Source organism: Pleurodeles waltl, chromosome 6, assembly GCF_031143425.1.
Source record: "Pleurodeles waltl isolate 20211129_DDA chromosome 6, aPleWal1.hap1.20221129, whole genome shotgun sequence".
Lineage (NCBI taxonomy): Eukaryota > Metazoa > Chordata > Amphibia > Caudata > Salamandridae > Pleurodeles > Pleurodeles waltl.
Genome location: NC_090445.1, coordinates 623,847,339 through 623,872,965, shown reverse-complemented (window position 1 = coordinate 623,872,965; position 25,627 = coordinate 623,847,339). Strand labels below are relative to the sequence as shown.

The 25,627-nt window shown below is 46.8% G+C and overlaps 1 protein-coding gene across 2 annotated transcripts in view; it reads left to right on the top strand.

Annotated features, from left to right (window-relative positions):
* Window positions 1–25,627, top strand: part of LOC138302007 (uncharacterized) — a 187,355-nt gene that overhangs the window by 50,135 nt on the left and 111,593 nt on the right. For both annotated transcript variants that reach the window (XM_069242430.1, XM_069242429.1), the window contains exon 4: window positions 11,499–11,610. In XM_069242430.1, the coding sequence (XP_069098531.1) occupies window positions 11,499–11,610 (112 nt within the window). The remainder of the gene's footprint in view (window positions 1–11,498; window positions 11,611–25,627) is intronic.

Sequence of the window (25,627 nt, the reverse complement as noted above, 5' to 3'; positions counted from 1 at the left end):
TTGTTGCTGCTTTCCCTGACATTGTCGCTTGCATACTCCCACATTACCTCTCCTTCGCATTGTTGTTGCTTGCCACCTTCTGTACCCCCTTCCATTATTGTTGCGTAACACTTTCCCTACTCCCTCCCGTCATTGTTGCTTATGCTTCTACCTCCTCATGTAGTTGTTGCGTGCCCCCACCCTACCATTGCTGTTGCTTGTCCCTCTATTTGCTCCCAGAAAAAAAGTTCTATCGAATGGCCAGTGCTGGCTATATCATAGTGCATTTTATGGTTTGGCTTGACAGCCAGTTGTCGCCAGAGAGGTATGTGAGAACTATCAGTTGAGGGGCTTTGGCTGTGCACACATGCTGGGACCAGAAGTACACGTTTTGAATGGGCAGAAGTTGTGTGCTTCCACAAAAAAAGTGCTTCCCTCCACACAACAGTGACCATTTAGTTTATTCATCCAGCTGCCTGAGCTTGACATTTCAGAGGCACACACATTCAATTGTAATGCTTTAAAAGTGTTTTAGATAGCTAGATAATTTATGGACTTTTCTCTGGCAGCAGCGGCATCCTAGGATACAGTTATTAAAATACATGGGCCCGTATTTATACTCCGTTTGCGCCGAATTTGCGTCGTTTTTTTCGACGCAAATTCGGCGCAAAACTAACGCCATATTTATACTTTGGCGTTAGACGCGTCTAGCGCCAAAGTATTGGCAAAGAGCGTCATTTTTTAGCGTGAACGCCTTCCTTGCGTTAATGAGATGCAAGGAAGGCGTTCCCGTCTAAAAAAATGACGGCGACGCAAATGCGTCGTATTTATACTCCCGGGCAAAAATCACGCCCGGGAGGTGGCGGGTCAAAAAACCCCGCATTTGCGCCACATTTTAACGCCTGGGTCAGGGTAGGCGTTAAGGGGCCTGTGGGCTCAAAATGAGCCCACAGGTGCCCTCCCCTGCCCCCAGGGACCCCCCCTGCCACCCCTGCCCACCCCAGGAGGACACCCAAGGATGGAGGGACCCACCCCAGGGACATTCAGGTAAGTTCACGTAAGTATAATTTTTGTTATTTTTCAATTTTTTTTGGGTGGCATAGGGGGGCCTTATTTGTGCCCCCCTACATGCCACTATGCCCAATGACCATGCCCAGGGGACATAAGTCCCCTGGGCATGGCCATTGGGCAAGGGGGCATGACTCCTGTCTTTACTAAGACAGGAGTCATTTAAATGGCGTCTGGGCGTCGAAAAAATGGCGCTAATCGGGTTAAGACGATTTTTTAGCGTCAACCCGACTTGCGCCATTTTAAGACGCCCTAGCGCCATTTTCCCCCTACGCCGGCGCTGCCTGGTCTACGTGGTTTTTTTCCACGCAAACCAGGCAGCGCCGGTCTGCTTGCGCCGGCTAACGCCATTCCATAAATACGGCGCCCGCATGGCGCTTCAGAATGGCGTTAGACGGCGCTAAATTTTTTGACGCTAAACTGCGTTAGCGCAGTTTAGCGTCAAAAAGTATAAATATGGGCCATGGAGTTTTAGGTCTGGCTTGACAGTGCAGTCATAAGACTGACTTATTGGAATTGCCAATGCTAATTTATAAAAAAAAATTAAGTCATGTTCCACGGCAGCTTCAATGCTGTATAACTGGCAAAGACACACTGACAACGGCAATAGAGTTCGCATATACAATACTTTTTGGCTTTGCAATGCTTGTTATAGTCTCCTTGACAGCGCAGTTGTCCCTTTATAAATACGTGATAATTACCAGAAGAGGAGCTCTGACTGCCCACATTTTAGTGTTTACAGGGTTAGAGTGGGCCGAAATTGGGTTTCACCTGAAAGAGTACGTTTATTTAACGGCACCACAAACTTTGGAAATACATTTGACAAAACTTGATGGAACGCAAGCGATGCTTTGGCGCCACCTGCTGACTTAGCAACAAAATACTATTAAACTATGCCGTATACCAGTGAAGCACCTTGTTATTTGTTATTTAGCTTGGTGAAATGGAAGACCCGGGATTTCTTTTCATTGCACTTAATCACATTTGGCAGCTGCAGATTCGTATTGAAAGTGTCAATGACAAAAGATCAGGACGAAATGCAACGGCACTATTATGAGTAATCACAACTCATCAAGAGTTCAAAGGAACTAACAGTTGTGAGGAAAACATAAAAGAGCATTTTGTCATAGAAGAATGAACGCAGGTGATGACAGTACCTGGCTCTAAAAAATATTCAGGGACACATCAGAAACAAAACTAAATACAAGTGATTCATTTCTTATAGATATTTGTAATTTTATGAAATAACTATTGTATAAAACAGTGTCAAGCAATAGATTACCCCCAAAACAAATTCTAGTGATGAAGTGAAACAAATTAAACTACAACCACGTTGTATTTTAGAGTGGGGTGAGACAGTCAAGATATTAAGAACACTTGGAGCAACAAATGCGGAGTAAAATAAATCAACAAAGGAAAGATGGACTCTGCTAATAGGAACTAACTATCCAACTTGACCACAGTTACATGTGACAGAAGGTCTTCGTATCTTTGGGGGCAGAGGTGTGGACATAAAAAATTGATTAAAACCAAGATACCTGCCACTAATCGAGGCTTTTTACATGGATGCACCATTAGATAACGCCAAGTGACATGTTTTCTGTGGCCCAGCTATATATTTATTTTTAAATAATTAGAAAGAATGAGCCCCAGACCTTTCAATCACGTCTGACAAGCCTAGGAGCAGTGTCGGACTGGGACAAAAAATAGGCCACGGTAACATAATAAAAGTGGCCCACATTAGCGAAGCATATAGTTAAAAAGGTGTTAATATTAGGGCAATCACCCATCCCACCTGGCCATAAAACCCGCCCAGAACTGCTGAAAAAGACCCATACACTGATCTGTCAGATCAGCCCATCGGGCGCTTCTGATTGCCCTGTAAGTCAGTCTGACCCTACCTAGGAGTAGTGGAAGATGGTGATAGCGGTAGCCTGTGCTCCTACAGCACCATGTATAAAACATAAAGTGCCCCACCTCCCCCAGTGAATTGAATACCAGCACCTCTATGGTCTTCACCTCCCAATCCTCTCCCTTGCATTGGTAAAATAACACTGCAGCATCTGAAGGCAGCTCTGGATTAAGTGGATGAGCTCAAACTGAACAACTGTCTGGCATAGGAGGTGTGAGTGGCAGACATGGAGCCTATTTGTACCTCTGACTCAGACAGGTACTCACATCGCCCCAAGTAAAAATAGCGGACATTCACAGTCAAGTATCCAATAGATAGCAGTATGCAGGATTCAGGACGACTTGAGAGGATTTTCAGGTAATCCAAGATAATAGTAATTTAGGTTCACCAAGAAGTCTTGGTAACCAAGAAGATACAGCAGAACTCTGATTTCAATCTGTAAATACATGATGAAGAAGAGAAACTGTCATGAAAGTGAGAGGTAAGCACCAGATGAAAAGCGGAAGGAGATGATGGTGAAAAACTGAAGAGGGCCAGGAGGACATTAAAAGGAAACTATTGAAGTTCAAAGTCTTGAAAAATACAGCTGCAGTGGAACATCACGGCTGGAAACAATCATAGTTCTAAAACCGTGAAGGGCATAGGGGCAACTTCCTTCATAATGTTCTTGTAGCTTGTGTAGTTTCCTGCTGGACACGTTCTAGTGTTTCCACCAGCCGTTCTGCTAAAGGCTGGCTTCCACACTCACCCCACTCCCATTCTCACAGGCGTCACCAGTCAGGTGACCCTGCTAATAAAAATGGCCAGGCTCAAGTGCCCAGAGACAGTTATGTAACCCACTACCACTGTGTCCATGTCACCTTATTGCAGCATAAGGGCCTAGGGCCTCCAACACTAAAATGGCGATGAGTGGGTCTGACCCCACGAGCAAGCTGACAACCACTTTGTTGCTCATGAGGGGTAGTGCTGCCTGCGCTTAATAGCACCCCTATGCCGATTGCCTGCACAAAAGGCTGGTGTGCAAGCAAGCATGAGCCTACCCTAACAGAGTGCACCAGGTCGGCAAATTATCCTGCCTCAGTGATTGCATTGCGCCTTACGGGGCCGCAAGAGAATGATCAGCATGACAACTGGGCCCCCTCAAGGTGAGAGAGGGCCACCTGCTTCGTTACTACTGGGAGACTGTCATTTGCCGTCCCTGCTTGAGGCACATGGGGGAGGACACAGCTGACCCATACAGCGGGTGGCGAAGAAGTAAGCCACCACATTGCGCCTGTAGTGCCACCCCTCCACTGGCACCCAGAGAGGCCTGCAACGCAAAGGAAGCACCAACGAAGTCACTGCTGTGTTTAGGATCCCCCACCCACTTGCTTTCTGCTCCGCGAGAGAGAGACTTGTGAAGGAGCAGAGTTTGATAACCTGCGCAGGGCGCCCTCTCCAGTGTGACATATGCTGGTCCGATGTGGGGGCAGGCACAGTAAAATTAAGTGCCCTACCCCAGTTGTTGCCATTTGAATCTTGGGTGATGGAGAGAAGAGTGATGCGGCCAAAGCGTGTCCTGCCGCGAGGACCTGGGGCCGGTGGCAGAGGTCTGCAACGCCACCCAGAGAAGGCCCGCCCGCAGAGAACGAGCTCTGTGCGAGTGCATGGCCCCCCACTTTGCAATGATCAGAATAAAACCCAAAAGGAATGCAATAATGGCCCATAGAGTTAACAAGTCTGCCGCAGCTGCGAGGAAGAAGGAGCAAAGGTCCTGCCTTGCACCGAAGGACTGAGAAGTGCCCAGAGCCCCCCCCCCCCGAGTGACTGAGTCGAAGATCGGCCCATGAGACTTTCAACCCCCACAGCATGGTGCCTGCCTCCCCACTGCAAGGCTGAAAAGGGAGAAGAGTAAAACTGCACTTACCTGCAGAGGTGAGCTGCAGCACCAGTCAACAATGAAGGGAATTACCGACATCTGCACCAATGAGGCACAGTAGGAGGAAAGACTGCTGTGGCCTGAAAACAATGCTACCGTGACATCTAGTGGCAGGACAGAGTGACTGAAACCTTTTGTCTTCAAAAATACTCTAAGCATTGGCTAAAACAAACTGACCTGCAGTACCAAGATACTTGTCGTGCCCACAGGTGGAGAGCAGCAGTGCTCACAGACAGTGACTTTGCAGAAAAGAAAGAAATGTGTGCAACCCTGCACAGCGAAGGCAGAGACTGCAGCTGCCCTAGCCAAGCAGCAAAAGCCTTGGGAGGCTGCAGGCCGCATGTGGCGCACAAGGAGGGCGTACGTGGCCAGTGCACCAACGCTGCAACCAACAGGAAGACAGTGCCACATGCCCCCAGCGTAAAGGTGGATTCAGTGAGCCCTCCGAGAGCGTGACGCAACGCCAGGGAGAGGAGGCCATTCCAGCCGGCCACAGCACAATATGGCCACTGTTGTCCCATCGTTCAGCAGGTCAGCAGAATGGACCAACCCTGCCAAGCAAACGGAGGCAGGAGCTAGCGCTGCGACAGTGGAATCTCAAGGTGCAAGAGTGGCACCCTCGAGTGAAGACAGAGAGATGATGACAGTGACCCTCCAGTCAAGGAGCGGACCACCAAGAAGATCCCGGAATGAACCAGACCTGCAAGAGGTCTGTGGGGAGAGCGGATCAAGCCCTACTGGCAGGACCCAGCCTGCGAGAAGCTGCGTCGGATCATGATGAACAGGCAGAGGTGCATCACAAGGCAGCAAGTGGTCCATGTGGCACAACATGCGACTGGTGGCGTGACGCCACGTTAAGAAGCAAAGAGGAGAGAAGAACGTGGCACTACGCCATGACGTGAATGGGTGAAGAGAAGAAGGGTATGACAGACAGGTCACACCGAAGATCAACACCACCACTGGTGCACAAGTGAAAGAAGGAAGAGCGACAGGACTGAGGACTCGTGCTAACAGACAAGAGGGCATCCATCACCACAAGCCAGCCACTGGAGTGAGCAGACGTCAATGGAGACAGTTCCGCGGGTAGACCAACTGTAAGCTGCCAGCAAGCGCAAACCACGTCCAGGCCCCATGCTTCCCAGCTCATTCCATCCTGTCACCTGTCACAGGCTCCTTGACCATGATGGCATCCCTGTTGGCAACTGCACACACCAGACAACAACCTCCAGTGGCCACAAAGTCCCTCAAGTCATCCTTTCGCCAGAGAAAATACTGCCACCTGTTGATCTTCTGCAAGATGTAACAAGATGATCCCCTTTACGAGGTGCATCACCCAAAACCCCTGAGGAGCACAGCACCATCCATGTGGAGCCAAAGTCAGCACCAAGATCTGAAGCTGGCAAGGCATCCTCTGCATCGTGGGAGGCTGACCACCCAAACAGCTGCCATGAGCCCCCGTGAACCGCACACCTACCGACGAGAACAGATCAGACCAATCAGATCATCCACACATGGGGTTCCTCAAGGCTCGGATGTGGTCCCGTGGCAGTCCAGGGGCAAAGGCCTCAAGGAAATTCTGGTGAGAGAGGAATCCCACCATGAGAGATATGTCTGAGGCAGCTCCACGACAGGCACCGGGAAGCACGGAGGTCACAGACAGAGACTGGTCACCCAAAGACTATTGCACTAAGATCCGAGCACCTGAGTCCTGATGGCCTGAGCACGCCAATCCTGTGACAACTGCCCTTGTGGATCCATGCCCAACCTGGATGTGGCCCTGTCAGCAGTTCCTCAGCGGCCCCTTTGCTTGGCTTGCGATAGGCTCGGCACAGTCCACACTGTCCTTGGCAGCCCGGCAAAGGGCCTCAAAGAGACTCCTCTCCAATGGAGTTCTGACACGAGAGGGGTGCCTGACTCTGCTCTGCCATTGGACGCTGGGATGCACCAGGCGTTTATGGACGATGCTTCTTCATCAAGGTCATCCATAGTCTTTGGAGGTGTGCCATCCGTTGAGCCGGAATGCCTTCCAGAGATCCTTAAAGTGGACTCCCCGCTGCTCCTGATGCACCAGCATCAAACTGTGTAAATAGACTTTAAGCTCAGGCGGGACAGGACCAGCAGTCCCCAAACGAATTGTGATGTCATGGACAGGCGACTGAAGTATCCAGACTTCATATGCACTGCTATTCGTGTCCAGAGCAGTCTGGTTAAACAAAGGAGACATGTTGGGATGCCGAGTGTCCAGCTGTACCTGTTCCATGCAGATTGTCTGGGGGACCACCTGAAAAGACTCAGTGATTGTTTTATTGTTTATGTTTTCTCTCCCACAGGTTGGACTTGGTTGTTTGCTTTTCAGTAAAGTTTGTGAGGGATGCAGTGTCCTGCTGGACACGTTTTAGTGTCTCCACCAGCGACTCTGCTCAGGGCTGACTTCCACACTCACCCCAAACCCATCCATCACAGGCTTCACCAGTCAGGTGACCCTGCTAATAAAAATGGCTGGGCACACGTGCCCAGAGCCAGTTATGCAACCCACTACCACTGTGTCCGTGTCACCTTATTTCAGCATGAGGGCCTAGGGCCCCCAATATTTGAGATTGAACATGTGCAATGATCGGTGGTATTGTGTACACATGCAGAGTGAAGAGAATTAGCACATTCACAGAGATCAAAATGGCAGAGTATTTCAATGTACGTTTCTTCCTTCACCTCCTTTTATCATGTGGGCTTTCTCCTTGAACATCCGCAAACTCAAAAGACTCTGAATAGTCTCTAGGTAATAATGATGTCAGATAATTCTCACTTTGTTCTAAAGGAAACTGAACTCTGGGTTTTATGCTTGATTATTCGGGTACCCTGAAGCCGGGCTAACTTTTACATTGCCCCATGATTGCCACTGCAGAGTTTGGCTTCTCAGTAACTCCTAGACACTTTAGAGCTTCTTGGCTTAGGGATCTCTTCAGCTTCTGAAAGTATTACTGTTCTTTAATCCATTGCACATAATTCCTGGCCTCTCGTCAGCTCTGAAACTGTGATAACAACCCCTGACACTCTCTACAGCCTCTGTCTGAGGACTCTCTTTGGATCATGGCATTATTGCAGTTTTGGGGCTGGGCATTCTCTTTAGCTCCAGATGTCCCTCAAATTTATGCATCCATCAGTTGACCTGCTCTCTTGGGCCCACTGCCTTAAAATCCTGTAACTTCTTTCATCATCTCATCCCCCAGAGCGTATGGCTTCCCTGTAGCTTCCTGCTCCAAATGCAGTTCTTTGCCAACTAGTAGCTTCTGGTATCCCCAGCACCCTAGTCCTCCATATACCTCCGAACTTTGCTTGCAGCTTCTAGTTCTGCCTTAAGCCACTCCCTGCTACTGAACCCCCATTCACCTCTAGTCATCCATGTAGCTTCTGAAGTAGGGGGCTTTCTGCAACTTCTGTCTTTGGCTTCTGGAGCTCTTTGCACATGTTCTACTATTGGGACCAAGAAATGCAAATGATGGTGGCCATCTGGAATGCTTAAAGAATAAGCTCCTCATGGTCCAAAAAATCATTGCTAGGCAATCCAACTACATAGTTCCTGCAGACAAAATAGTGTTGGCAGAATCTAGAATCTAGGCAGTATATTATTTTTGGGAATTTGACAAAAGACTGATCTGAAGTCACATTCTATTACAATATACGTGTTAAAGGATATAGACTTTTCATTTCAAAATTAACCATGAATTTACAAAATATTGGGAGCTCATACATGCATCATTTATTTGTTTTTATTCACAAGGTGAAATCCATTAGGATTAATGTTATCTTGTATTTGTTTAGCAAGGAGTCATTTATTAGGGTTATGAACTTACTTTGTGCTTGTTTCTTTTTTAATCTGAGTCATCCATTGAGGATTACCACTCCATGTAATATCTGCTTGTTTACATACAAACATCTGTTTTGGCTCAGGCCTTTTTCACCATTGTCCTGTTTGTGTGTCATTTATGCCCTGCTTCTGCCAGTGGCAACATACAGTATGAGGCAATGGGTCAGCCCTTTTGAGGCATTGGCTATCTTGGCCAGTGAGTGATGGCTTTTGTCTTGTCACTCGTGGACATTCACCTAAAAATAAGTGTGCTTCATTGCTAGGGCAGGAGAGACAGTCTTTTAGTCCAAAATGTTCTTCTTATATGTCCCATTTCATTTATTTCATTCTCTTCTTTTTAATTTCAATATTTACTAAAACTACAGCTCCCCGGACAATCCAAACAGTGTTTTCTCTCTTTTATCTGTAGTGCACTACATTCTGTGCAGCCACTGGCACTAAACCAGGCGACAATCATGCAGTGATGTTGTCCATAGTTTTATCATAGTCTTACCTTCCAAGATAGTTAGCTTGGTTCTAAACCTGGCAGCCATGATCGAACTTTAACGTGATGATACACTATGAAAAATATCATTGCAAAGCAGCCAACACGGCTGTGCTTAATTGTATTTGTTATGGCAAGCATATGCTTGCCATGCATTCTGTTGAGTTTGTTTGTATTTCGTTGATGTTCTATAAAGGGGTGAATGAAAAAAATGAGCCAGTGGGTGGATAAAGAAAGCATGAGTGCAACAATGATTGGCAGAGTGCATGTATGATGACTTAGGGGGTGATTCCGACCCCGGCGGGCGGCGGTCATTCTGACTTTCCCGCTGGGCGGGCGGGCGACTGCCAAAAGGCCGCCCGCCCGCCCAGCGGGAAAGACCCAGCAACGATGAAGCCAGCTCCGAATGGAGCCGGCGGAGTTGCTGGGGTGCGACGGGTGCAGTGGCACCCGTCGCGATTTTCAGTGTCTGCTTTGCAGACACTGAAAATCATTATGGGGCCCTGTTAGGGGGCCCCTGCACTGCCCATGCCAGTGGCATGGGCAGAGCAGGGGCCCCCAGGGGCCCCACGACACCCGTTCCCGCCATCCTGTTCCTGGCGGTAAAAACCGCCAGGAACGGGATGGCGGGAGGGGGGTCGGAATCCCCATGGCGGCGCTGCAAGCAGCGCCGCCATGGAGGATTCCCTGGGCCAGGCAGGAAACCGCCGGTTCCCCTTTTCTGACCGCGGCTTTACCGCCGCAGTCAGAATGGCCCAGGAAGCACCGCCAGCCTGTTGGCGGTGCTTCCGCGGTCGTTGGCCCTGGCGGACCAAGACCGCCAGGGTCAGAATGACCCCCTTAGTGCCTAAGCCCATCATTCATTCAGGAGACACTTTCTTTTATAAGCTAGACCTAGTGGCATTACCAATGCTTGTGTTTCATATTTGACATGTTTGTATGCAAACAGGTAAAGGGATAATCATCTCTCCAATACATCCTTTATCAATTTCTCACGCTCAGATTTTCTTGATTTTGTCCTATTTCATATTAAACACTTTTATGTTCACTTCGTGTGGGGACATTTGAGCACTCTATGGGGCATATTTATACTCTGTTTGCGCCGGAATTGCGTCGTTTTTTTTTACGCAATTCCGACGCAAAACTAACTCCATATTTATACTTTGGCGTTAGACGCGTCTAGCGCCAAAGTCCATGGAGTTTGCGTCATTTTTTAGCGTGGACACCTACTTTGCGTTAATGATATGCAAGGTAGGCGTTCCCGTCTAAAAAAGTGACTCCGAGGCATGTGCGCCGTATTTACACTCCCGGGCAAAAATGACGCCCAGGAGTGGGCGGGTCAAAAAAAATGACGTCCAGCCGCTTTTGCCTCGTTTTTTAGCGCCTGGTCAGGGCAGGCGTTAAGGGACCTGTGGGCTCGGAAGGATCCCAGAGGTGCCCTCCCATGACCCCAGGCACCCCCCCCTGTCACCCTTGCCCACCCCAGGAGGACGCCTAAGGATGGAGGGACCCATCCCAGGGAACATAAGGTAAGTTCAGGTAAGTATTAATTTTTTTTTTTTTCGTGGCATAGGGGGGCCTGATTTGTGCCCCCCTACATGCCACTATGCTCAATGACCATGCCCACGGGACAGAAGTCCCCTGGGCGTGGCCATTGGGCAAGGGGGCATGACTCCTGTCTTTGCTAAGACAGGAGTCATTTCAATGGGGGTTGGGAGTCGAAAAAAATGGCGCAAATCGGGTTGAGGCGATAATTTTGCCTCAGCCTGACTTGCCCCATTGTTTGGCGCCCAAGCTCCATATTCCCCTACACCGGCGCTGCCTGGTGTATGTAATTTTTTTTGACGCACACCAGGCAGCGCCGCCGGCTAACGCCGGCTAACGTCATTGAATAAATACGGCGCCCGCATGGCGCTTCAGAATGGCGTTAGATTTTTTGACGCACAACTGCGTTGGCACAGTTGTGCGTAGAAAAGTATAAATATGGCCCTATGTGTTTTACTGTTCTGCTGTTTGTCTGGTCGTTATGCACATTCCTCCTGTAGTTAACAGATGCGAGCCGATGTTGTTCTCAGTGAAATCTATTTACTTTTGTGGGTCTTTCTGTTTGAGCAGTGTGGAAAGTCAGTTACAACTTGGACAAGGACTGCGATCTTTGTCTCCCCAAAACCTAGTATGTGGATACCCCCACGGGAATGTAATAAATGATGCTGTCTGGAGTTCTAGACTCTAGGTAACTGTATGCTTACAGACACTTTTAATTTCTTCGTAGGTTTCTTTCCCGTGGGAGATACAGCAGTAACGTCTCGTGAATCTCCTGACCACGCAGCTGTCTTAGTGGAAGATGATGGAAACGGACTTGTGAAGCCACCTAAGAAGTTTAGGTATTTTGATGAAAAACTAGACTAATGTGATTTTCCTGCAATAATGACTAACGTATGGGCGCAAAATTATTGCGAATCCCAATTATCCATATTCTGCTCAAATCAGTTGCCTTCCGCTTTCTTGCATTACTTTTGTATTCAGAGTTTGTCTTTACATGTCATTTTCTCACTAAAGGCCAGAAAAAGATGTAAAATACCTTTATTGCATATTAAATAAAAACGATTACAAAAGAAGGCTCTCAAGCACAAAATAGTTTTTAAGCTAGAACAAACAAATTTAAACAGGTTAAAAAGAGCAATAATTATTTTCTCCCTATCAAATCCCGTGAGTTTCAACAAATTTTGATTGCTTTACCAGACAGTTCCACTATCAAAGTGCCTATTCTAGCTCTAACAAACGATTTTATTGAAAAAGGACCTTCTGCACTGAGTACGTTTGTAGAAGAAACATTTAGGGGTATATTTAAGAGCCCCTAGCACCATTCTAACGCCACATTAATGTCATTTTTTGACAGCAAATGATAGTATTTTTTTGCTGTTTCCATAAAATGTGGTCAAGAAGCTATATGTATGATCCATTCTAACCACACTGCACCACTTCCTTGTGTCTTATTCTCATGTAAGAAGTGCACTCCTGTGTCTTCCCTTCACCCTCCTGTAATCACTACTTTCCCATGTGCGCAGTTTCCCCCTTTCACTCCCCACACTTTCCTGTCTGCAACATTCTCCGCACTAGTCACCTTTCTCTAGTGTGTTCTGTTCTCTAGTGTGCAACATTTTGTTCTTAAGCACCTTTCAGTTTGGTACAGCATTATACCACCGTGTGTACACTACGTGTGTGGTCTCCCCTTCGCCTAGTGGACAAAACAGGATCTAGCACCATTTGCATGTGGGTCCTAATGGAGTAAGTTTTTTAAACATTACTGCTAAATTAGGTGCCATTTTTTTGCAACACATTCTGCCATAACAGGGTCTAAATTACCCTGACCACAGAGGATGGTAGCAGTTACTGCCATCTGGACTTAAATCATATTGTCTATGTTAGACAGATGAATCCACCAGGAATTCAACATTTCAACTTACATCAGAATTTCGGTTTGTGTAGGGACTAAAACATATTTAAATTTAAGTTTCAATAGTCAGCAGGTCACAAATTTTAATTAGCTATTAATAAAACATGTTCACGGAGCTTAGTACCAGCATGTGAGAAAACAGGGCTGATTGCAGAGGCCCCATAACTTTTTGCCCCCATTTTCCTCTTTTTGCTGGTGTTTTCCTGACTTTGATGGTGCCCTGGGTACTGCTAACCAGTCCCAGGGCCTGTGCTCTGAGTAAAATGGATATGCAAATTAGGCTAATTATAATTGGCTAAGTTAACCTACCTATAAGTCCCTAGTATATGGTAGGGCATGTAGGTTTAGGGACCACAGCATAGGTGGTGCACACCTAGGTGCACTGCTGAGGTGCCCAGTGTCATTTTAAAGGCAGGCCTGCTTTGCTGGCTGCTTTTAAATTAAAGTTATATGCAAATTCGACTTTGGAATTAAAGGTACTTCCAAAGTCTTAAACTACCTTATTTTTACATATAAGTCACCCCTAGCAGGGACTTTATAAAAATAGATTTATAAGCCCTGGTGAGGTAAAAACAGCCAAATTCGTTTTTCCCTCATTGAAGTAAATGGCCTTCATAGGCTAGAATGGGCAGACTTTATTTTAAATTTTAAAGTCTCCTTAAATGTTACATACCAAGAATTTGGTATCAAATTGATTGTTGTAATAAATCCCACAACTTCCAGTTGTGGGATTTAATATAACTTGTCCAGGTAAAAAGTTTAGACTTTACCTAAAAAGTTGCCAATTTCAGCTCTGCATTGTTTTTGCTGCTGTGCTCTGATTGGCCAGCCTGCAGCAGCTTCTGCCAGGCTGCCTTGATGAGGTGTGAAGTGGCCTAGCTTCACACAAAGGAATGTGCTTGGGGGAGAGAATCTCCCCTCAGCAGATGGTGAGGCAGGAAGGGGGAGGGCTGCCAAACTGGTCTTCAAAGGCAGAGAAGGACATTTGGAGCACCCAGCAACACCCCCACATCCTGCAACCCCAGACAATTAGGTGCCCCCTTGATTAGATTAGGAGAGGGCAGGAGAGGGGTGTGTTTATGATTTTTAGCCACACCAGTGGGTGGGCTCAGCCAGATGTAACCTCCAAAAATCAGATTCATCCATGTTGGATTTTTAGAGACTGTTGCCTTCTGGGATGGATTTTTGCCACACTTCCCAGGAAGTGGTCATCACAGGGGGACGACCCTGTCCCTGATTGGAGAACCAGGGCCCCCCTGCTTTTCACCCAGGAGCAAGGATAAAACTGGCAGACCTGCACCCACGCCTCAGATCCCCTCCAGAATTCAACAAGAAAGGAACCAAAGAAGAAGAAGGACTGCCCTGCTGGACCCCTGGCCTGCACCTGGACCCTGCACTCAGAAGGACTGCACCAGCTGCACACTTTGGCTTCACCACAAGAAGGACTTTGCCTGGCTTCAACTGGTTCAAGGAGGGACTCCCTGTTTGCTACAGGTGAAAAATTGCTAAACCAGAGTCCCCTGCACCAACTCCTGAAGAAAGCGACCAGCTGACCACTGTCCAGTGGCCAAAAAGGAGTTTGCGCCAGGTGCATTCTGGGAGTTGAAGTCCGCACCCCCCAAGGACCATCACAGAACTTCTGGACCCTTGGGGTGAGCTGTGGACCCCAAAAGAACCTTAAAAGAACATCTGGGTGAAGCCCCAGAAGTTTGGAAAAGATTTGAGAATTTTTGGAAAAAAGCTCCAGAGAGGGACCGACCCGCCGCGGAAATTCTAGCCGGCTTGCCTCAACCGCGACCCGGCCTGACTTCGTGGTTCGTCCCGGTAAAGAAAAACATCCAAAAAAGAGACTAAGGGGGTCATTCAAATGTTGGCGGGCGGCGGAGGCCGCCCGCCAGAATTCGCCCCTCCGAAATACCGCGCCGCGGTCAAAAGACCGCGGCGGGTATTACAAGTTTTCCCCTGGGCTGGCGGGCGGTTGCTGAAAAACCGCCCGCCAGCCCAGGGGAAAATGACCTTCCCAGGAGGATGCCGGCTCGTAATCGAGCCGGCGGAGTGGGAAGGTGCGACGGGTGCAGTGGCACCCGTCGCGTATTTCAGTGTCTGCAAGGCAGACACTGAAATACTTTGCGGGGCCCTCTTACGGGGGCCCCTGCCGTGCCCATGCCATTGGCATGGGCACGGCAGGGGCCCCCAGGGGCCCCGCGACCCCCCCCTACCGCCATCCTGTTCATGGCGGAACAGGATGGCGGTAGGGGGGGTCGGAATCCTCATGGCTGCGGAGCGCGCTCCGCAGCCATGGAGGATTCACACGAGCAGCGGAAAGTCGGCGGGAGGCCGCTGACTTTCCGCTTCTGACTGCGGCTGAACCGCCGCGGTCAGAATGCTCGTTGGAGCACTGCCAGCCTGTTGGCGGTGCTCCCGTGGTCGGTGGCCCTGGCGGCCACCGGCCGCCAGGGTCAGAATGACCCTCTAAGTCCGAACGTAAAAAGTTGACCGGGACCTCCCAGCCATCGTATCCGAGAAGGGCTCCATGGACGTCGGATCAAGATCCAGGTTTACCCCGGTCGAAGGATTTTCATCTCGAAAAAACGACTAAGTCCGAAGGTAAAAGTCTCCACCGAGGAAACCCACATTGCGTATCCGGACAAGGGCTCCAGGAGGTCGGATTCAACTGGCAGGTTCGTCCCGGTGAAGAAAAACTTCAAAATAAAGACTAAGTCAGAAGGTAACTTTTTAACCGAGGCCTCCCGCGACCTGTAGCCGAGCAGGGCTCCATCGCGGTCGGCCTGAAAGTTTGACTTTGCCCCGGTCGAGGTGCAACCAGATGACCTGATTGGCGCTTTTTGTTTCTAAGCGCTAGAAAAGTAATAATTCTTTAAAAATTCATATCTCCGGTTCCCCTGAACCGATTTTAATCGTTTTTGTGTCATTTTAAAGATAAAAATATAAACTATTTTTATAAATTGGTTTTGGATTTTTAAACTGTTTCCTGTGTTTTATTTAATTACTGTTTTGTGATATTTGAATGCTTTACACTTTGGGGGTCATTCCAATGCTCCGCCGCCCGCCAGAATTCCCCCATCCGAAATACCGCGCCGCGGTCAAAAGACCGCGGCCGGTATTACAAGTTTTCCCCTGGGCTGGCGGGCGGTTGCTGAAAAACCGCCCGCCAGCCCAGGGGAAAACGACCTTCCCACGAGGATGCCGGCTCGTAATCGAGCCGGCGGAGTGGGAAGGTGCGACGGGTGCAGTGGCACCCGTCGCGTATTTCAGTGTCTGCAAGGCAGACACTGAAATACTTTGCGGGGCCCTCTTACGGGGGCCTCTGCCGTGCCCATGCCATTGGCATGGGCACGGCAGGGGCCCCCAGGGGCCCCGCGACCCCCCCTACCGCCATCCTGTTCATGGCGGCTTTCCCGCCATGAACAGGATGGCGGTAGGGGGGGTCGGAATCCTCATGGCTGCGGAGCGCGCTCCGCAGCCATGGAGGATTCACACGAGCTGCGGAAAGTCGGCGGGAGACCGCTGACTTTCCGCTTCTGACCGCGGCTGAACCGCCGCGGTCAGAATGCTCGTTGGAGCACCGCCAGCCTGTTGGCGGTGCTCCCGTGGTCGGTGACCCTCTTTGTCTCCTAAGTTAAGCCTTGACGCTCGTTGCCAAGCTACCAAGGGTTGAGCTGGGATTAATTTACTGAGACCTAACTGTACCTAGGTGGAGGTTAGTGGCTTGTTGCTAGGTGTAGGTACCTACCTGCCCTACCAATAACCCATTTTCCAACAATGTGTGATATTGAGTGCTATGTAAAAAAGTTATTGTTCCATTCACTTTTCTTTGCAATTGAAGCATTCCCACCCCGTGAAATGTGTTACTACTCAAGGGTATACATTGCCAGTCTAACGTAGTTCAATCAGATTAATACATTCCTGATTTACATTCAGTGCTTCACAGTTTTGCACAAAACATACCTTTATGTTCTAACTCGGAAATAGGAAATAGTGCAGTACAGGAGGTACCTGGGAGAATAGTACCAACACACCACCCTGATCCATTGTCCTGGCTTTTAAACTAAACTCAATGTACAATCATGGTTGCTATTTAGAGAATACATCTTTATTTACGCATGCAATAAGGCTGTTATTGGACACTAAAAAGGCCAACATCCTGTGTCAGACCTCTCTAGAATGTGACACCTTATGATCCTAGGTGATTCGTGGCTCAAAGATTTTTCACAAAGTATTATCGTAGGCTGAGAAAGCTGACATACTCTGTAAACTACCTGTGAAAAAACCTCTGTCAACTACCTGTGCATCATGCCGAGGCCTTAGTGTGGAAAACAAAACCTGGGCAGCATTGAGCAAAATGGGCAGGACAAAGCACGAGCAGTGGAAACAGTCCATCTTACCAACTGGTTCTGAGACAGGTTTCTACATACCAGCTCTTCTCTTCTGGTGCTCTCAGTCCTTGTGTCTGTGTCTCTGCACATGAGTTTGCTGGAAGCCCTATCGGAAGACAGGATAGGAACGGAGGCTGATCCTTGTACAGCCCCACTCTATCATGGCTTCTGTTAGAGCTTGGGGTGACATTGCTACAAAGCATCACTGCTCAAGCATATTCCTTTGTTTCACATGTGTGCATTTCAGGGGACATGCACAGCTTCTTTAAGGCTTGTGAATGTGTGGAGGTGTGGGAAGAAACATAGCATTGATGAAAGTAAACACCCAAACTGACTGTTAGTTTGGGTGTTTAAACTTTTTGCCTTATTCAAAGCATCTTCTTTTTGTGCCTACTGATATGGGCAGTGGTGCTCTAGCAGCGGCCTCAATTGGTAAAAGCACTGGGGAGAGTGGGACAGAGGGAGGTTAGAGGAGGAGAACAAGCAAAATAAGATGAAGGACTGGGGAGAATAGTAATGAAGTTCAGGACATGGAGACGTACATGTTATAGGGTCAGAACCAGCAAGAAAGTGTAGAGGTATAGGAGAGATTAAAAATGAACAGTAGAGCATGGAGAGAAGAGGTGGAACTAAAGGATGCAGAACCAGCAAAAAGGGTTGAGGCTAGAGGGAAAGATAAAAGGTGAAGGTAGTGCATGAATGGGAACAGTAGATATAAAATGAGCAGAAAAAAGTAGCTGTTAAAGGGGCAGAGCCAGTGAGAAAAGGTTAGAGGCTGAGGAGAGATGAAGTGTGCAGCAGGGGTTGGGGATGAAGAGGAGCAGCATCAGTGTGAAAAATAAAGAGGTAGGGGGCAAGATGAGGTGAAGTGTAGAGCATGGACAAGGGAGATGGATGTAAGAGATTCAGAAACAGCAAGACAAGATAAGAAGTTGGAGGTAAAACGGAAGAGGTGAATTTAAAGGGGAAAGGCCAGCAAAAATAGTTAAAAGCTGGAGTCAGAGGGAGAGGTGAAGGGTAGCAGGAGATAGTACAAGAGGCATAACCAGCAGAGAACATGAGTGGAGGGGAGAGAGAGTGGGACTAGTGAGGAGTGATGTAAGGGGGTCAGAATCAAAGAGTAGAGTCAGCAGAGAGATGAAGTGTTGTCTAAAGCATTGAGGAGAGAGGTGGATATAAGAGATAGAACCAGTAAGAATGTGGACAAACCTGCGGGTATGGGGTATATGGATGTAAGAGGGACTGAATGCACAAGGTAAGGTAAGAGTCTGAGGAAAAAATAGAAAAAGAGTGGGGCACGGAGGAGGTGGATTTAACAGGGTCAGAATCAACAAGAAAAGATAAGATGCTTCAGGAGGATGTAAGAGGAGAGGTGGATGTAACTGAAGTAGAACAAGGAAAGAGGTTATGAAGCTAGGCAAGAGATGAGAGTTGAAGGGATGCCTATCGAAAAGTTGTGTGGATATGAGAGACAGAACCAGCAAAAGAGCATAAGCAGAGTGGAGAGAGAAGTATTGGTGATAAGTGAATGGAAGAAAGCAGAACCACCTAAAGATGACAAGAGGTTGGGCAGAGCCAAGCAGGAGAGGTAGGTGGATGCTAGATGGGCAGAATCGGCAAGAGAAAGTTGAAGCAAAAAAGTAAGAGTCTTTAGAGAGGTAAAAATGTTTTGAAAATCTTCAGCAGGCTCAAAACCTATCAACATTTTCAGACATCTCTTTGTTGCTACTTTCTCGAAAACCCTAGAAAAGGAAGGCAACTTCCAAATCTCTTTCATAAAAAGTAATTTACTAATTGACAACATGCCAATTGGCTTCTGAAAACTCTAGGAGTTTGAAATAGAATTTCTTGCTGTGACAGATGATTTGTGACTTACTCTTGATCAAGGAGTTAGAGCAGCCATAATATTACTAAACCTTCGTTCCACATTTGACATTGTTTCCCAGCCGGTGCTTGTAAATTAAGTAGTACAGCCTGGAATTTAAGGTATTCCCCTGGTGTGACTTACCTTTATCATATTTGGGAAATCCAAAACAACCCACTCACCACCTAGTTCTGTTATGTACTAAATCCCTGAATTGTTGTCTTTTCTGCTTAATATGTATCATTCCTAGTTGGCCTTCCTCATGCAGTCCTTTGGTTTCTTGCTGATATCTTGCACATATTGATACCCAAAATATAATTTTCCTCAGTGCCAATCTGGTCTGTGCCCAAGAATATGTTCGGACTTGCATTCTAACAGTTGATTTCTGAATTAAGACAAATTCATTAAAACCTTATCATGACAAATCCATGGTCCTCATTTTTAAATAATTTCACATTATATGGTGTTTTCTTTGGTGGCTGGTGGAGCTGGATCAATTATCCACATCGGCTGAGTCATCAAAACAATCTTGGATTCATTTTCAGGCATCTTCTCTTTTTTATCAGACCAGATTACCCATGTTTCATCCACTTGTTTTTCCTACATCCATAAGCAATCCAAAAGTGTCCCTTTTCTTCCCCCTCACTACTGTCAGGCTGTTATACAGTAAATCATCTTCTCTTTAAATTGTGCAAATGCCCTCTATCTTGGATCTTCCTGTCTTTTTGTATTTGGCACCGTTCGAATCATTCAGGGCAGTTCTAGGTTCATCATCTGAAACTGCTGCATCACTATGTCATTTCTTCTCACATTTCTACTGTGTGCTGGTTTTTTATTAATGCACTGTTATTTGTGGTTGTGCACTGTATTAAAATTCATTCTTTCTAAGCACTCTTTACTTTAATTCCAGAATACTATACTCTGTGCCAACCAAACTCCTGAGCCTATCCTAAAATTTAGATGGCCCTGATTGGAGGCAGAACCTTCTCCTTTCTAGTTGTGCAGGACTGGAACTTGCTACCTCTTGAGCTATGGTGTAACTCCAATCCTTTGGAAAAACACTTACGTTCCTTTCTTCACATTAGTAATGTCTACACCTTTCCTTTGGAAATCTCCTAGTGTCCGGTTGCCCAGTTAGCGTATCATTTTCATTCATCCCATTCAATAGAACAATAACTAGGTTTACTTCATTTAATGTATTTTTACTTAATAGAGGTTTAAAATGTGTACGTATTTTATTAGAATAATAAATTACATTTTAACAATTTCACTGATATCCAAACTAGATAAATAGCTTCTTGCAAAGCCGCTTGAACAACGCCAGATAATGAATGGTCAACTGATATTACTTCCTGTGAGACTGGCAAATTATAAGGGCCTCCCATGTTCCTATTCTGCCCAGGGGCCCACAAAACCTAGACCCGGTCCTGCCTGCTGCAATCCCTGCAGAGGGGTTTTGTATAACAGATTTGACAATTTGTATAACATAAAAAAGTTTTTGTTCTAAATTCATTTGTCCTTTGTGCTCTGCTTTTGGAAGCCCATTGTAAAAAAATAAATATTTTTTTGTGAGGCACTGCCGCTCCCCACACGCTGTTACAGCCTGCTCACTTCATATCTCATACACTTTCTCTTTTGTCCCCAACATAGCAGGCCTGTAGGAAAGTACCATCTTGCCTGGCATGTTACCCCCATTTTTACTTATATGTCAGTTTGTTTTTGCCTGTCTCACTGGCATCCTGCTAGCCAGATAATAAGCAAAGGTTCAAGTATTGTGTGCAAAGCACAGGCAGTAGCCAAGCAAACCCCACTCACACAGAGAGCAAATACAGGCAACTTGAACTCAGTGCAAGATTCCATGACACACTTTGCTGATAACACACGAGCTCAGCAGCCAAGTAAGCTTGCTACACAGAGAGCGTCTGACAAACAGAGTAGAGGACTATGAACAGCCCTTCCAGCTTTGAAGTGCATTTGGGATTTTCTCCCACCACGTAGGAATACATTATTGAGGGCATTAACATGTAAAGAGATGAACTTCAAGAAAAGGTTTGTGGTCAGGAAACTTGTGGGAGCGATTCCATGCCAGGTTTGCTTTATTAAGCCATGCCTTGCCCTAGTTCAGATTATAAGTGTATCTACATCTAATCTTTAGAATACTTGTTGCACTAACTAGTATTGCACTGTGTGTCTTTTGACTTTTGAGAGCTACAGATCTTTCTCTGTAGTGTTGTTACTAATGATCTGTGCAGCAATCTCCCTTTGCCCTAACTGAGATTGCATTTTGTATTATATTGTCCACTAGTGCTGGCATTGCTTTGTACTAAAGGAATATGCTTGAGAATGTACCACCACTGGGTTAATAAACAAACATAAATAGCCTTACACATGCAAACATCAGTGTTAGGAAATTAAAAAAAGATCTATTGGGTTTGCCAATTATTTTATATTTTATGAAATTGTTCTTGGTGTTTACCTTTAGTTGATCCTTGGTTTTGTTGCAAGTCTTGATATTCTGACCCAGCACATCTATTTAGTTGCTCTGCTATTAGGAGGGTGTATAAAATTCTACAGATTGTCACAAACTGGTGAGTATCTAGGAAAAATCAGCACTATTCTCTTTTTTCTTGTGCTATTTAGTGTATGCATGTCTATGATACTAAGGCTGGCACCTCAAATTTTGCCAACAATAAGGGGGTGGTGATAGTAGGTGCTGTAAATAAGAGGTACTTCTTATAACCTGCTTAATAACAGCCAGTCTATCAATATTAGGGCAATAAATCATGAGTTGGGCTTATTTGAGTTAGAACTCAATATCTACAGCTCACACCAGATTTTTAACAAGCACTGCCAATGACAACAGCCATGTCCTTGGTCGCAGAGCAATTGGCTTTGTCAGTGCCTATTTCTTTTCCTTTGCCATAAAACATGACATTCACCTTGGAATTGCTTTTTTGAATTGTTTCAATAGTATGCCTGTCCAAAATAGCTAAAGTGTAGCTTTCTTGCAATGCTAAAGTAATGATAAACCATAGCAAAAGAAACAACTATTGGTAAAGCCAATAGCTCTGTGGCCAAGGCCAGACCTGTTGCCTTTGCCAATGCGTGTTTTTTTAATCTCGCCAACTTCTAAAAGGCCAAACCTAAGTGTGACAATGTCACTTTCAGACTTATGATAGAGCATATGTTAAGTAGGGTCGTAGCACTCCCTCTATATAAGGAATTAATGAAGTGCTAAGTGCAAGGGGGGTTGGGAACCCAAATTAAAAGATTGGACTCATAGTTGCTTTTTTAAAGTGTAGGAAAGTACCCTCTTTCTTGGCATGGTCACCACCATTTTCTGTCTGATGTCAGTATGCTTGATTGTGTTCACTGGGATCCTGCTAACCAGGACCCCAGTGATTATGCTCTCGCTCTTCTAAATACTGTTGTTATTTACTGTTAACACAGTAGTTCACCCACAATTGGCATACTGGTGCCCCCTTGTAAGTCCCTAGTACATGGTACTTATGTACCCAGGGCATTGGAGTTCCAGTGGATCCCTATGGGCTGCAGCATATATTTTGCCACCCATAAGGAGTCCGTGCAAAGGCTTCTGCAGGACTGCCATTGCAGCCTGCGTGAAAGGGTACAAGCACCCTTTCACTGCCATTTACACTGCACCAGATCACTTATAAGTCACCCCAATAGCAGGACATCCAGCCCTGAGGGCAGGGTGCAAAGTACCTGTGTGTGAGGGCACATCTGCACTAGCAGAGGTACCCCCACGACCTCCAAGACCATTTTCCCAGACTTCATGAGTGCGGGGACGCCATTTTACACGTGTACTGGATATAGGTCACTACCTATGTCCAGCTACATAATGGCAACTCCGAACATAGGCATGTTTGGTATAAAAAATGTTGGAATCATACCCCAAGGCTTTTGCAAGCATTGGTTGTATGATTTCATGCATGCACTCTGTGGGCTCCTTAGAGGACCCCAGTATTGCCATTGCAGCCTTCTGAGGTTTTGCAGGCATCCCCCGCTGCTGTCACCTCACAGACAGTTTTCTGCTCTCCTGTTGCTTGAAAAGCTCGAGCCCAGGAAGGCAGATCAAATTATTTCTTTCGGGAGAGGGGTGTTACACCCTCTTCCTTTGGAAGTAAGTGTTACAGGCTTTGGAGGGGTAGCCTCCCCAAGCCACTGGAAATGCTTTGAAGGGCACATTTGCTGCCCTCCTTGCATAATCCAGTCTACACCGGTTCAGGGACACCCAATCCCTGCTATGGCACGAAACTGGACAAAGGAAAGGGGAGTGACCACACCCTTGTCCATCATCACCCCAGGGGTGGTGCTCAGAGCTCCTCCAGGGGGTCCCTGGTTTTGCTATCTTGGATTCAAGGTAGGCAGGGAACTCTGAGAGCATCTAAGTGGCCAGTGTCAGCAGGTGAAGTCAGAGCCCTCCCCTGATAGGTGCTTACCTGGTTAGGTGGCAATCCCCCTTTCAGGGATATTTAGGGTCTCTCCTTTGGGTGGTTCCTTAGATTCGGATTGCAATACTCCAGCAGGAATCCTCTGCATCCTTCACTTTGACATCTCACTGAAGCAACTGCATCTAGACCCTCCCGGAACTTTACAAACTGCAACAAAGAAGCAAGATGCCTTCTGCAACATTGTATCTTCAGCTCGTGCCAGCAACTGCAACTGTTTCCCGGTCGTGCATCCCTTGAGGACAGCCTGTCTTCAGCCTGCACCACAAGAGCGAAGGAATCTCCCTTGGGGTGAAGGAGTCAATCCCCTGCTTCAGCAGGCACCGACTGTTGCGTGGATCCCCTCTCTTGCTGAGTTGTTTGGATCCTGCATCACGGGTGGTGCACTGTAGTGGTCCCGATGGTCCTGACGTCGTACTGTCCTTTGGTGGAGGTAACAGCCTGCCTCCCCACACCAGACAGTGCACCACGTTTCTTGCCACTGCCAAGGTTTGTTGGCATCCTTCCATGAAGTTCTTCATGCATCTTGCAGCTCCAGTCCCTAGCACTCTGTCCTGCCATGCACAGCTTCCTGAGTGGTTCTCTGGCAGTGTGGGAGCCTTTGTCATAGTGCTGCATGGGCCTCTTTGCACCTGCATTGTCCCTGTGCTGTGGGACTCTGTGCATGCTGCCTGGTCTTCTGTGGGCTCTCTGAGTTGCTAAGAACCCCCCTCTGCCCTCCCAGCCCTCCTGGGTAGAGTCCACCTGGTCCTCCCTGGTCCTGGACATCACCATTTTCTGCTAACCGTGAGCAAGTCTTGTTGGCGGACTCCAGCAACGCAAAACAGAGTGCAATCTTCCATCTGGCGTGGGACATCACTTGCACCAACCAGGAACCCAACTCCATCTTCTTGTGTGAAATACTATCTGTTTTTCTACACTGGTGGTTCTTCTTTTGCACCTTCATCCGGGTTAGCAGGGGCTCCTGTTCTCCCTGGACTCTTCTTCTGTGCTATTTGGACTTGGTCCCTTTCTTCCACAGGTCCAGGAATCTACTGATAGTGTCTTGCTGTCCCTTCTGGTCCTTGCATAATTCTTCTTTTCATTTCTGTGTGTGTTATGGGAAAGTTACTGTGATTTACTCCAGCTTTCCTAGGCACTGGGTTGGGTTCTAGTAATTACGTTTGAGGTTTTCTAGTACTCCCAGATCCCCTCTACAAACTGCACTTGCCTAGGTGGGAAACCGACATTCACATTTCACTTTCTTAGTATATGGTTTGTGTTCCCCCAGGCCCATTTCTAACTATTGTGATTTTCACTAATTGCACTGTTGTTTGCCTTGGGTGGTTATTCTGCTTACTATCTAGGAAAACCTTATGTATTATTAAGCCATGCACCAAGGTATTTACTTGTTTAAAGACCAACTAGATTTGACTGGTTTCCCTTTGCTGAAATACACATTTGATTTCCCATTGTTCACCGTTATGTAGTTGCTATGGCAATAAAATGTGTATATTGCCATTCTGTGCTGTATGGTCAAAGATCATAGAATCGTCTGTATACATTAGCATAGGTACTGATATTCCTCCAATTTGTGTTGTACATGCTCTTGAGTGAGCAAAAGCTTTAGCAATATCGGACACTTAAAGGCTGAATAAAAGTAGTTCTAAAACACACCTGTGTTTTAATCCTCTCTTTAGGAATATGTTCTATGAGGAAAGCTGTAGGAAACTAAATTACTGGTTGACAGGGCTGAATCCCTACTCAAGCAGCTGGTAGCTTGGCACAAAAGCAGTCCAGCTTAATTTAGAGGCAATATGTAACATATTTATGTAGCTCACAAACAGTATTAAAGTGAAAACACAACACAAGGAAAGTCCCACACTAATTTAGAAAAATAGAGTAAATTTAATAAATTATTTGATACCAAAATAACAAAAATCTAATCAATAGAACTGGAGATATGTAATTTTAAAGGAGTAGGTAAAATAGTGCTTAAAAGAACAAAGCGCCAACTGTAATTATCGGAGCACACTGGACAGGCATGAGGTCATAAGACCATGATGGAGTGCAGTATGAATGCAGGGACCAAGTTACTCCAGCTCATAACCATACCTTAAATCCTGGTTGCAAAGCAGTGCACTGCACAGCAGCAGTCCCGAGGATCAATGTGAGGGCAGTGTTAAGGATTTGTCACGCAGCAGTGGTGCTGATGAGCTGCGAAGGGCTTTG